General features: G+C 36.2%; 1 protein-coding gene across 1 annotated transcript in view; it reads right to left on the bottom strand.

Moving 5' to 3' along the window:
• Positions 1-4,455: 4,455 nt before the first annotated feature.
• Positions 4,456-12,786, bottom strand: part of NRG3 (neuregulin 3) — a 675,183-nt gene continuing 666,852 nt past the window's right edge. Inside the window, exons 8-10 of the mRNA XM_090279417.1 lie at positions 11,753-11,923; positions 6,602-6,673; positions 4,456-6,360 (exon numbers count right to left, since the gene is read on the bottom strand). Coding sequence (XP_090135543.1) covers positions 5,853-6,360; positions 6,602-6,673; positions 11,753-11,923 — 751 coding nt within the window. The 3' untranslated portion in view covers positions 4,456-5,852. The remainder of the gene's footprint in view (positions 6,361-6,601; positions 6,674-11,752; positions 11,924-12,786) is intronic.

Genomic DNA, 12,786 nt, shown 5'->3' with positions numbered 1-12,786 from the left:
AAATCTTAAAAGATTATTTTCTTGCTGTATCCATTTCCTATAAAACACATCTGAATTCAAGGTTTTCCCTGTCATAAGAGTTTAGACACACTTAAATGAGCTGTAAGGGAAAAATCTAAGGAAAGGGAGTATCATTTTTAGTTTTAACACACCATGTGTTATGTTGTGTGTGCACATGCATGTGTGTGTGTGAAATTGTTTAAGCCCTTAAATTTATATTGATTTCAGAAAGGACAGTATCAATTGTAAAGTGTAACTAGGTTAAGTGCTTCACCAGCCTTCTAAATACATCAAAAACAAGTTTTAAAATGTGAAATTTTGTTTTTATTTTGATTTTATAAACCACTACTTGAAATTCTTATAACTTTAATAAACAATGCAACTTAAAGAGATATACTGTTTTCAGTTCAAGTATTTTACATTCTGCATTGTTTTATCAAAGATTAAGGAATTTAGACTTTAGAATCTTGTTGAAGGTAAATTATATATGAAAGAATAGTGCTAGTCAGGATGCTACTGGAAGAGTATATAGATACTGATTTGTCAAAAACAGCAATTACAACAAAATTAAATAAGAAAGTAATCTCTACAATTTCTTGGCCTATTGTGTCCTCCAAAGACAGGATTATTTCCAGTTTATAAAGTTAAAGTGTCTCCAGAGAATTTATTCACTCTTAATTGGAGAGATTATGTCAATGAGTTTGAAATGCAAATAATTGAGATTACCAATAAATATCCTGTATATCCAATGAGAGTGTGTCACTGCCTTTAAGAGAGGAGAACATCTTCAAGGTCTTGTGCCTTCTCTTCAGAACTCCTTGCTCTGGCTTTGGGTTCACAAAATGCAGTTTCTTTAATAGTAATAATAAAAAAATATGTGGCAAATCTTTACCCAAGAATCTGGGAAAATTTCTGATGTTCAAGCTTTGAAAGTTAGATATTTTCTTGGTTAACTCTTCATTTTTATTACTTGTACTAGGTAAATTGACTTTAAAGATAATCACAAAAGAAATCTTGTCTATTTCTTCAAGGAAATTAAATGGAATGTTATAAATGTAAGTCATTCATAGATTCACATATGGATTCCAATGTTTTTTGAGTCATACAGAGATAGGGTTATAGTCATTAACTTTCTAAAGAGTAGTGTTGAAATGAAAGGATGACAAATGGCCAGGTAATATCTGAGTTACAATGATTGGATAACAGGGTTTTCATTTTGGGAGGAAGTTGAAGGTGAACTAGATCATACTTATTTGACAAATGGGGTCATGAAGCTACTATAATGGATAGATTAAGTAGGAAGCTTTCACAAAGACTTTCAATATAACGATTTTCTAATTCATTTCCAACAATAAGAGGTTGCTTGATATCAGACAATTCTTTCATAGGCAGGATTACACATGCAGTCAATACAAGCATTTATGACAAAGAGTTATCAAAGTATTAGAAGCTTAGTACTTCTTGGTCTACTCACCTCAACTTTGCTATCATCGTTACATCTTCACTGGGTATCCAACATTAACACTTAGTCCCCCCACCACTCTATCGTCACCTCACTGGAGTTCAAAGGGCACCAGAAGTCAAAGGCACCTGTTTAGGGACCTTTGGAAGAAGTTGATTTAATTTGTAAAAACTATATTTGAGATCATTATACACTATAGGGACAGCAATCATATACACCCATAATTTAATCTTTACTTTAAGAGATAATCTATTAGAGATTTTACTCCAGGGCCTTTTGAATTTTCCAACCTGAGGACATTTCTGCTCATGTAAGAAAGAAAAAACTGAAAAATGCCTGTGTTATCTCAATGTTGCCAAGCTGGCTGAGCTCTACATGATTTGATTTCATTGGCATTCCAAAAGGCCAACACTTTAATATTTGTCAATTTAAGCATAAACAAAGCTACCAAAATAATGAAACACCTAAATTTAATATACACATATATATTGGATATATACATATATGTTTATATATGTATATGTGTGTGGGGAGATGGTCACAGTAAGAAACAGATTATAATATGAGAACAATTTAGATCTTAAGGAATAAATTTCTTGCTTTACCCTCACTATTTCTTAAAAGGGAAAGAAAATGTAAAAGAGAAAGAGATAAAGCTTATTTAAAGGCCTCATTTCCCATGAAATATTGGGATACGTTTAAAACTGGGAACACCTAGAAACATTGTACTGGTTTTTCCTGGATGAAGACTAAATTTCTGAAGACTAAAGTACAAAAACAGTATAGACATGCTATCATTGACAACACTATACTGAATCTACACAATTGAATAATAATAAAAAAAGTATTTTTTATATATAAAATGTTTCCCAAGTACCAAAAGAACAAATAAAAATCCCACCCCTCCTGCTGTGTTTCTAGGTGTTCTATATACTGACTTGGGAAATGTTTCACAGCACTTGTCTCGGGGCAATATTCTCTGGTTATGGGACTGGAATCAAGGACCTCCTACCCCCACACTCAGGGAGGCGAGGTTTCCTATAGCACCATGCTGCTAACCAGGTGTGAACAACTGCTGCAGATATCGAGTATGTTCTGGTGGACACCTGCTTATAGGCAGTCTTAGCCATGATCACCAGAAGCCTCACTCAAATTGTAGATTTATCTGTCATTCACTCTGAAAGCCAATGTACATTCTCCTGAAGTCTGCTTGGCCTTCTATTCTATTTGGCAGGTCTGATATGTTATTATGTTCAAAACAGACTAATTTGTCAAGTCCTAAAAATAGCATTGTTTCCTCTCTAGAAGGCCTTGGTGTTGCTACCTAGAAATAATGTAAATTGTTAGAAATGTGAGAGATTTATAAATATGTAGTCCTTAACCCATAATAAGGTAGGTAGATATTATTCTAGAGTGTAAAACAGAGCACTTCATAATGTGCACAAGAAAATCAGGAAGAAAATTTGGATGCCAATTATCCAACATTATTTCTATTATTTCTCATTAGCATAAAATTGGTCCCATTTTGAACATCAGTACTCCATAGCAGTCATTGGCAAATTAGAAAAACATATGCTTTAAAAAGAAACTCATATCAGAAAATGATTCAGAGTAAAAATAATGGGTGACATTCATTTTCCAGTTAATAACAAATAAGCATCTTACTTAATTACAAATCTTCAAATACCTGTTTACATAATGAAGACAAGGAAAATGAAACAAAATCAAAGTTTTCTTGTAGAAGTAAGCATTGCTTTGTAGGCACATGAGCTGGAAGGACAAGGTACCGATGGCTCCAGGTGTTTGCCATGTTATATCAATTTTGAAAGCCTTGATGCTGTCAGCACTTGTCTGCTGGTGCCCCAAAATATACATTTTGAGCTTGGATCTTTTTCAGAGGACAGCTTCATATTCCAAAAGGAGACAAATGACCACTGAAAGTAACCATTAATATTTATTCTTTATGGAAGAGTTGTTTTGACTAGCAGTTAGGAAGTAACTATATCTCTAAACTTCACATCAGACTGCCAGGGGGTGTGCCTGATGTTCATGCTCTTCAGGATGCATAAGGATGTTTATAATCACATAATACATGGTTCTATTTTAAGAAATAAGGGGCTGAATCAGGACTTATGTTTGACTGATGATCTTCAAACTTTTCAGAGTAAATAATATATTAACATAACTCCAGTGAGACACAGACTATATAACCTTCTAATTAGGGAAATTATGTATGAATCCTTCAGATAAGCAACAAGTAACATTTTAGTGAAAAAAACCCAAGAATAAGGTTGACCTCATCAAACTTGGGGGGTCTTCAACACAATAACATTTCATATGCGATTTTGGGGGGTTTATATACCTGTTAAGACCATCCTTCCAAAAATTTCCCAAAGATACAATCTTATTAAATGAGAATGTGGATGATCTAGAAATTAAAATTTTATAATCATCTTTTAAGAGGCTAACATTACTTCTATATTCAAAACAATGAAACTATAATGGGACAATTAATGAATACCACAAACCTTTTGTTGAATATAAAATGCATTTCTATCAAAATGTTTTCAACATTTGAGACCTTGAGTTTTCACTAAACATTGCTGAAAAGAATACTATGCTCTTCTTTTCCCTGTATAATATTATATCTATTATTAAAGTACATACTTAAAGAGCAATTTGCAATGTATTTTCAACAGAAACAACTTAATCTCAAATAAGAGTTGTATATATTCAATGTCTGATTCAGAAAGTTACATTCCCTTTTAATGGAACAAGGAAATTTTAACCAAGGTTTTCCCAAATGCAGTAAAAGAAATCCTTTATATACTTTCAAATACTGTGCCTTTTTATTTAAAACAGTGTAAACATAACAACACCACCAATAATTGGATAAAGACTGGTTATGTGAACACTAATTGTCTTGAATGCCCCATTAAAGAAAGGGTAAATAAAACAGACAAATCTTCAGGAGAAGTTTTCGTTCACCTTAGCAGTGGTAAAAATATTGCTTTATTCCAAATGAACATACAACACAATTTACTGTTCTTTAGAGGGCTTCCTGTGAACTGAATACTCTGGGCTTTGTGATTTCAACAATTTATTCTTTCCGTATTAACCACAGAAGCCAATGTCTTGGTCCACAAGTTACAGACTTGCTACAAAATAAATTGTAATGAGCCTCATGAGAAAACAAAGAATTACTGTTAATTTGGTCATTGGCTTGTGTAAATAATTTAAGTACGAATGATTCAAAATAAACATACATCTTCAACTTGCCTTGTGATATGGATATCATCAATGAGCCTATGTTCCCCTCTGAAGTATTCACATCAGAAAGCGGTCTAGACTTTGTCAAGGATTCTATAGGATGCCACCATGCAAGTGACTGATTTAAGAATGTACTAACTGAACTTCATACTTCATGGAAAAATTTAAAGTAAATAGATCTAAGAGGGTAATTTTTTTCTGAATATTAGATTCCCTGATGTTTCAAAACACATTTTAGCAAGCTTAACACGCACACACATGCACACGCATACTCACAGTGAACACGTGCATACAGCATACCAGTGCTTGAGGAAGCTCAGTCACACACACACAAATGCACACTCTCTCTCTCACACACACACAGGCTCACACACACACTGAGAAATGCTCCTGTGGAGCCCTAAACCAATCTCAAAGGAAAACATTTCTATCAGCATGATTTTAGTGGCATGACATTGTGATTTTTTTGTCTTTTTTTCTATAATGATTTCATACCTCCCTCTGAGATTCTGTGTCCTCAAATTTCAGAGGAAGATGGCACATAAGAGTAGCTGAGATTGCCCCCAATGACTCCATCTCCTGTCCTCCTCCTTTTTACAGGGTCTTGGTGCCATTCTTCAAAAGTAAAATTAAATAGAAAAACACTACACTTGTTGACATGATATAACCTGTGATGAGGCTGTCAAGTGAAGAGAAATTTAGGGGTTGGGACTGTCGAGCCAAATGGCAAGAGTCACCTTCTCACTGGCACCTCCACCCTTAGGACGGGTTGTCTCTGCAACCAGGTAACTGCCAGTGCTTTTTTATCAGGACACTGGTGCTGTGGGGCTGAGGGTCTGAATTGCCCACTTCTGCTAAGAGCCAAAGAGGACAGTGTGGGGACTGAAATTGTATTCAGAATTCTACCCAAAAGCTTTAGTTATAAGCTTTATCCCTCCTGAAATGTTTCTTTCCCTTTAAAAAAATATTCCATTAAAAAACACTATGATATGAGGGCGATAGACTATTTGGTTTCTTCTAAGTAGATGTTCTTAAATTAATGCATATAAATAATTTGTTTTTAATTTCCTCTCTTTCCTGTTGAGCAACACGTAGAATGCACAGATTCCTATATCTCAAGTCACTTGGTCAATGCTGAGTCTCTTTGTATTTCATTTCTTAAGACCAATTGTGCCTCTCGTTCTGATTTGGCCGTGGGACTCAGGGGGAGGAAGGCTGTGTTTTCACTCGCACTGTCCTCAGTGTCTACACTGGCTAGTTCATAGTCTTCTGACCGCTTGGCCTCAGTCAGAATTTGGAGCTGCTCCTGGACAGTTTCTAGCAATATTTTCACTTCTTGTTGTTCTGCTATAAGACAATCGTTGACTGGAATACTCACATTGACAACATCAGCTGAGTAGGAGTTTTTGCACCATTTGATGCTTTTGACTTCAGAAATCCCTGGCATTTGCATGCAGGTTTCCTCTAGACCCACTGAAGGGATAATGGGCACAGAACTGGCCCTCGTGGATGAATATCCCATCAGGTCCTTTTGATCCAAGCTATTAAAATAGGAGTTTGTCTCTCTTGAAGGCAGTTGCATATTTATTGATGCATTTTGTTGGGTGTTTAAAGCAGTGGATGAATACCTGGAAAAGGAACAAAGTGTTACATATTCTTCTCTCTGCCAGTGCTTCTTCAGAGCACTATCCAGGCAACAAAGCACTTTCCACATGCACCATCTCACTGAATTCTCACAGCAACCCCATCAGACGGATATGTTCCCCGTTAAACAGAGAAGTAAACTGAAGCTCAGATAGGTGAAGTGACTTGCCCAAGGTCACACAGAAAATAAGTGACAGACTGAGACTCAAACCCAGATCTTCTTACTTTAAGTCCAGGGATCTTTCAACACACCACAGCTGTATAGGCAGGTGGGATATAGTCTTCCTGACCTCTATCCTAGAATACAAAGTAAATGGGTATTGAGCAGGTAAGTGTGGCCTTTCCATAGTGAAAAACAGGAAACCCATAATGGCATTACTCCACTCCATCAACTTGACCACCCCCTCAGTCCTGGTTCAGTATTATGTGGCCACCCTGCATGGAGAAATCAGGAAGCCTAACATTAAATAAGCATTAAGGTACTACATTACTGACTTTTTCTGTTTCACACTGACTTTTGGGGAACTGAATGCAATATCTATTGGTACTCTGTTCCATAGGAATTGCCTCACTACAAATTGCTGAGCCTAAAAGTGGGAACAGGAGGCATACAATTATTCTTTCTTCCCAGAGATGAACATGAAGTAAGTTCCACAGGGCCTCTTATCAATCTAGCAACTTTCCTCTCATGGTTTCTGGAGCCAAGTAAGTTAGCACACTGATGCATGTCAATGGCTTAAGAATGCCAACATGCCATTTCAAGTCATTTGAATATTTTAGAGTCTGGCTAGCCCCTGTCTTGCCTGTTCAGAGCCAGTGAAGTTGCCAGTGCCTCTGAAGTTTTCAATGCTGTGAAGTGGGGCAGAGATATTGTAGATTCATAGAAATGTGGTTTGGGGACATGAACAGTAATCTTTGTTCTATTTCTAAGTTAGTCATCCTTAATTTAAACATTAAATTAAACATTAAAATTTGGGCATAATCTAAACCTATCTACTCTCCATATAATACATATTATTCCCTTAGTCTTACACTGTAATGTAAATGAAAGTCATGTTCATACATGGAAAAAATAATTGCAATAAAGTATCTAGCAAACTAAATAGAAGTCTTTATTGTAAGGACATGATGGGAATAATTTAGAGATCTGTCTTTCCATCAGACAATGAGAAAAGCTGGGGAGTAAATTTAGACGTCTTTTTAGTCCCATCCTCTCTTACTATGCCTAGTACAGAGCTGGTAACCGATAAATCTTGATGGAATGGATACATGAATACATAAACATGTCTTAGAGATAAACACTTTATATCCCTGTTACCGTTCATTTTGAACATAATAACAGCTAAGATTCACATAGAGCTTTTAAAAAGCACTTTCACCTGCAATTGACTCACTGATTTTTTGAAGACTGTGTGGTTTATTTATTATTACCATGTAATGAATGAATAATGTGGACTAAGGGGTACTCAAATGACTTGCCCCAAATCACCTTTAGTAAGCAGCAGAGGAAGAAGCTAAACCTACATTGTCCTTTTTTCACTGTTACTGTCAATGCCAGTAATAAGAGGACATCCGATGTGCACTAGAACACCTTTTAAAGGATGTATATTCTTTACCTGTGCAAACTATATAGCCACCACATACAAGGACCTTCCCCAGGGGATCTTACTTCTTTTTCTTTAGTGCTATAGAACTGAAAATCTAAGCCTAAGGGTTTTAACCAATGAATCAATTCCAACAAGAAGAAAGGGAACAGATTTAGAGGGTTTTGTGTTCTGTCCTTAGCACCATCCTGTTAATACCATTAATATGTATGAAGATATAGAACATCTTCTATCAGATTCACCAACATCACAGAGCCAAAAATATAATTAGGATAAAATCATATTTCATGTAGATATAATGAGAGTATATCAGTAGGTAGAATTTAAGAGGTTGAAATATGATGGTGATAGGTGTAAATTCTTATATCAGAATCTAAATGTTATTTGTAAAAATATTAGGTAAAGGTGTAAACATCTTAGAGGATTTAGTCAATTATAGCTTCAATAAGTCAACAATGTGGCATGACTAAGAAGTGGTCAAAGGCAATTCAAGTCAAACTTGGAGCAGTCTTCTAACATGTCTAACTGCTGGATTAAGGGCTTTGATGAGAAAGAGGGATTGCGGCTGATTTACGTGTCACCTCACAAGTCAGTTATGGGACACATGGCTGGCTAACTGAAATATAAAATGTTACTGTAATATGAAGATGGTCTTTAAACAATTAGAGCTCTCCAAAATGTGATTTTGTTTTGGCTCAGATCCCAATGCTGTTAGACAAGCTGCAGCATCACTTTAATTTTCTCATCAATTAAAACAATCGGGTAGTCTTACTGACCTAAGGAGATTGCTCTGAGAAATAATGGAAGCAAGGCCTCTGTACTATCCAACCAGAGGCATACTGGTAGACCTCACTTCCTTCCTAGAGCTGCTGTGAGTATCCAGGCTCTAGTATTGAGTAGAAGCTGATGACTATTATTCAGAAGTTTAAGTGAGAGCTCAATTTCTCGATGTGATTCTGGATTAGAAGACTCTCAGCATTCTGCATCCCTGAGACTCAATCACTCTTTCACAAGTCTGATCCATGAACTTGTCAATCATAAACTGTAAAATACCAGTTTGGACTGTCCTTCCTCCAATCCCTCAAGAAAAAATCACAAGTGAATTTCTTCAGTAACTACACGAGCCAAACATCATTTAAAAGGTGAAATATTCCAACAATTAGTCACTTGGTTTTATTCTCAGTAATTTAGGAGTCAGGCCAAGGAGTTTGTATTTTCCCAGGGGACTCCAAGACCTAGTTCCTAGTTCATATGGCTTTAGAATGACCTGACTAAATTGAAAGAATTCACTTTTCCCTGGTTTGTTTAGTTAGAAAAGGCAATAGTCAGTCTTACTTCTTCTACATGATATATTCCACTTGCACTAGCCATTTAATTTCTGCTATCCTTAGTAGATGCATCTATAAAGTTCCTGACGAATAACTGAAATATGTAAAGTCACTAGGTAAGTGAGGTAAATAATCAGTATATTTTGCATCCCATCTACTTTGAAGGTGGCAATTTAACTTTTGTAGCTCCGTTTTTTTCTCTCTATCACATGTATACATTTGTTTGATTTGCCTGACTAATCACCATCTCATGCCTTCCTCAGGCCTAAGTTAGCTGCTGGGTTCAAACTGGGCTGAAGTCAGTGTCAAGGAGTGAAGTCATAGACACCAGAACCTAACTAGCAGATAATGCCCACATGCTTGATAAATAAGCAGCAGATGGCTGATCGCTCTTGCAAATTCATTCACTCCCCCTCTAGGGTAGGGCCAGATTTGAAGAAGGCCTTTAGCTGTGAAATTCTATTACCAATCCTATTTCCAGTCCAGAGAGATGGTCGTTCCCTCAGGAGTGGAAAATGGCTGTTTTCAAGAACTGAGAATGAGATTGCTCCCTGAGATTCATTGTGCTGAGTACGCAGTGACTTATACTTAGAGTCACTATTTATCAACACTGGGTGCATAACACACATAGGAAAATACACAGCTAGCCAGCTGGAGAGACTATTCCAATCCCAATGATAATTGAACCAAAACAAAGCCACCACCATGCAGACAATAAGTGTAAGTCTCCCAGGAGGTAAAAGACAAAGCAATGCCTGAACATGCAATGGGAATCTCTGAGCCCCTGAACACTTCTGTATGTATGATTCAAGCCTGTTTGCAGCATAGGCTCAGAGCACCCTTACATCTGAGACATATGGAATGATAGCCAAAACATGTGCAACAGAAAGAAAGCAAGGGCTGGGTTCTCTCTCAACTCACAAAATATATTAATCCTAAGTAAGAGATACTATCAGTGATTTAAGAAGATAATTATGAAATATGATTATTTATAATTATAGGCTACATATAAGCCCCCTTTCCAGATACAAGGCAAAGAGAAATGACAACCTACTTTTTGGGCAATTTGGATGTTATGCTGAATTTGCAGCTGTCAACCCAGATCTGCACCAAACACATTTTACACTATATCTGTAATTGCTTCAAAATTACAAAACCCAGCCACAGGCTATTTATTTCCTATCCTCTAGTCTTCCTAAACAAATCTGTTGCTGAGCTTTTTCAGATAGGGCATGGCTGCACATACATCTTTCCCAGAAGAAAAGAAAAAGGTAAGTCTCTCTGATGGACCTCCTCCTCGCTTTGGCCTTCAGCTTGATTCAGTGTGGACAAATCATGCAGGCCAGAGCCACATAGAAACCTGGCCTGGCTCACCCAGAGATAAAAACAAGATGTAATAAGAACCTGGCTTGTGTAAGGCAACAGATTCCTGAAATTTCTAGACTAAACTCTGATTTTATTATTCTTGAAATCAATGGTAATTTTGTAACAGTTCCTGTGACAATAAATGCCAGTACTGCCTCTCTGCTTACCATGTGGCTGATACAAGCTCTTTACACACTTGATTTAAAAAAAATAATCTACTCATCAGCCTTCAAGAAGGCTGTATTATTCCTTTTCAATTTAGAGATGAGAAAAGTTAAGTTTAGATGATAAAATTTTTCTCAAATTCACACAAGCACTAAGGGCCAAAGATGAAATTTGAACTTCAGTCATTTTAAGTAAGTGCTGCCATGTTTGATTGAATGGTATGCCAATTAGGTGGATGGTGACTAAAATTCATCATATAATACATTCCACTCACCATGTCTTGAGCCCTATGAGGGTTTGTGTCTACTCAGAACAAGGGACACCTTTTGTGCTGCCAGGAGGCATGGCAACCATTACGTCTCAAATTCATTTTCCATCTCTGCACCATGAATAAACCTAGAGATCTGAGTTCAGCAAGTTGTACTTGAGTGCATACTCTGAGACACATTAAAAAACGCTTGAGACTTTATATATATGTTATATATATATTAATATATATATAATATATATATATTACTGTTTAGGGTATTGTCCATGGTACATATCAGAGATTTAAGTAATTTTTTTTTTCAAACCTTTCTTCAAAGAATGAAGAAACACTTTAATTCTCCTAAGAAATCTCTAGGTTTTTTTTAAATCAAATACAAGTTTTAAGTTGTTTTAGCAAGTATATAACAATATACTGATTTATTTTCTTGCTAGGGTTTATGTTTATTTTCCATCTAACACTCCCTTAATATCTGTTTCCATTGTACCTATTCTTTAAAGTTAGTTTACATTTGTGAAACAAAGAAGAAAGGAAGTATAAATAACTAACTGATGATAATATCTATAAATAAAATCCCAATGAACATAACTCAATTTAAAGCTATAGCAATAATGACACTCTCTAAGTTTCTTTCTTTTTAACCTACCCTTGGCAAGGTATTGTATCCTGATCTGGGATCCTTGATTCCTCAAGTTGCTGATATGCTGGTCCCACAATTCCACCCAGCCTACTTCGAGGTGAGGGTGGTGTCCTTCTGAAGGCATTCCTATGGAGCATACCACTCCTTTGTCCTGGGCTGCAGCAAGAGGAGAGACTCCTGCTGTAGTGAAAGAAAACCAGTAAGCAAGTTGATCACAGCAATGACCTTACAGGTGGCTGCTCAGACTTTTCAAACACTGCATTTGCACCCCAGAGTCTCAAAGCTATAGGCCAGGCTCCATCCATGACTACAGAATATCTGCTAGGATGGGATCAGAAGTTGCCAAATCCATTTTACACTTGGAGATACTTAGACAAAGAGAAGTTCCTGTATTCCTGGCTTTCCAAATTGGAGCACAATCAACTAAAATAACTGCTGCTTTCCAGCCAAAATAAGAGATGGGCTTAAGAAAGTCTCAAACTCCTGATTCCTATCACCCTTGTTATTCAGGCTATAGTAACTGTCTCCCTAGTAAAAATAAAATGGCTTTCCTATTAGATACTAACAAGAACCAAATACAGGAAGCCCTGAAGGGATTTATAGGGAACATTTTACTTGTATTAGTGGTAAAGAAACCTTATTTTAATTGTCATTCTCTCTTTAACATATGTGCTAAATTTGCAGTTCACTGTCTCAAATTTTCATCAGTCTTGAGAAACTAAATTATTTTTCTTTTTTAGTTTGCTTTTGCTAAACATTTCATTTTGACTCATACATCAAAATACAAAATAATTATGTTTTTAGATGCCATTGATGGGCCAAAGATATAAATGAGGTATACTTCAGGTGAGATCTCTATATAGATCATGTTAAACAAACAAAAAAAAAGGTTCTATAAAAATCAATTGCTATTTTGACACACTACATATTCCATATCCATCCCCATCTCTACGTCACTGAATTTAACCTACTCCCATGAGGAGTAGTGAGGAGAACTTTGTTCCTGTGTACACATTCTGTAAGATGCCAGTTTATGTGAT

This window comes from Furipterus horrens, unplaced genomic scaffold (assembly GCF_987537825.1).
Source record: "Furipterus horrens unplaced genomic scaffold, mFurHor1.1.pri manual_scaffold_5, whole genome shotgun sequence".
NCBI lineage: Eukaryota > Metazoa > Chordata > Mammalia > Chiroptera > Furipteridae > Furipterus > Furipterus horrens.
The sequence above is the reverse complement of the archived record's forward strand: the minus strand, read 5'-3'. Positions and strand labels throughout refer to the sequence as shown.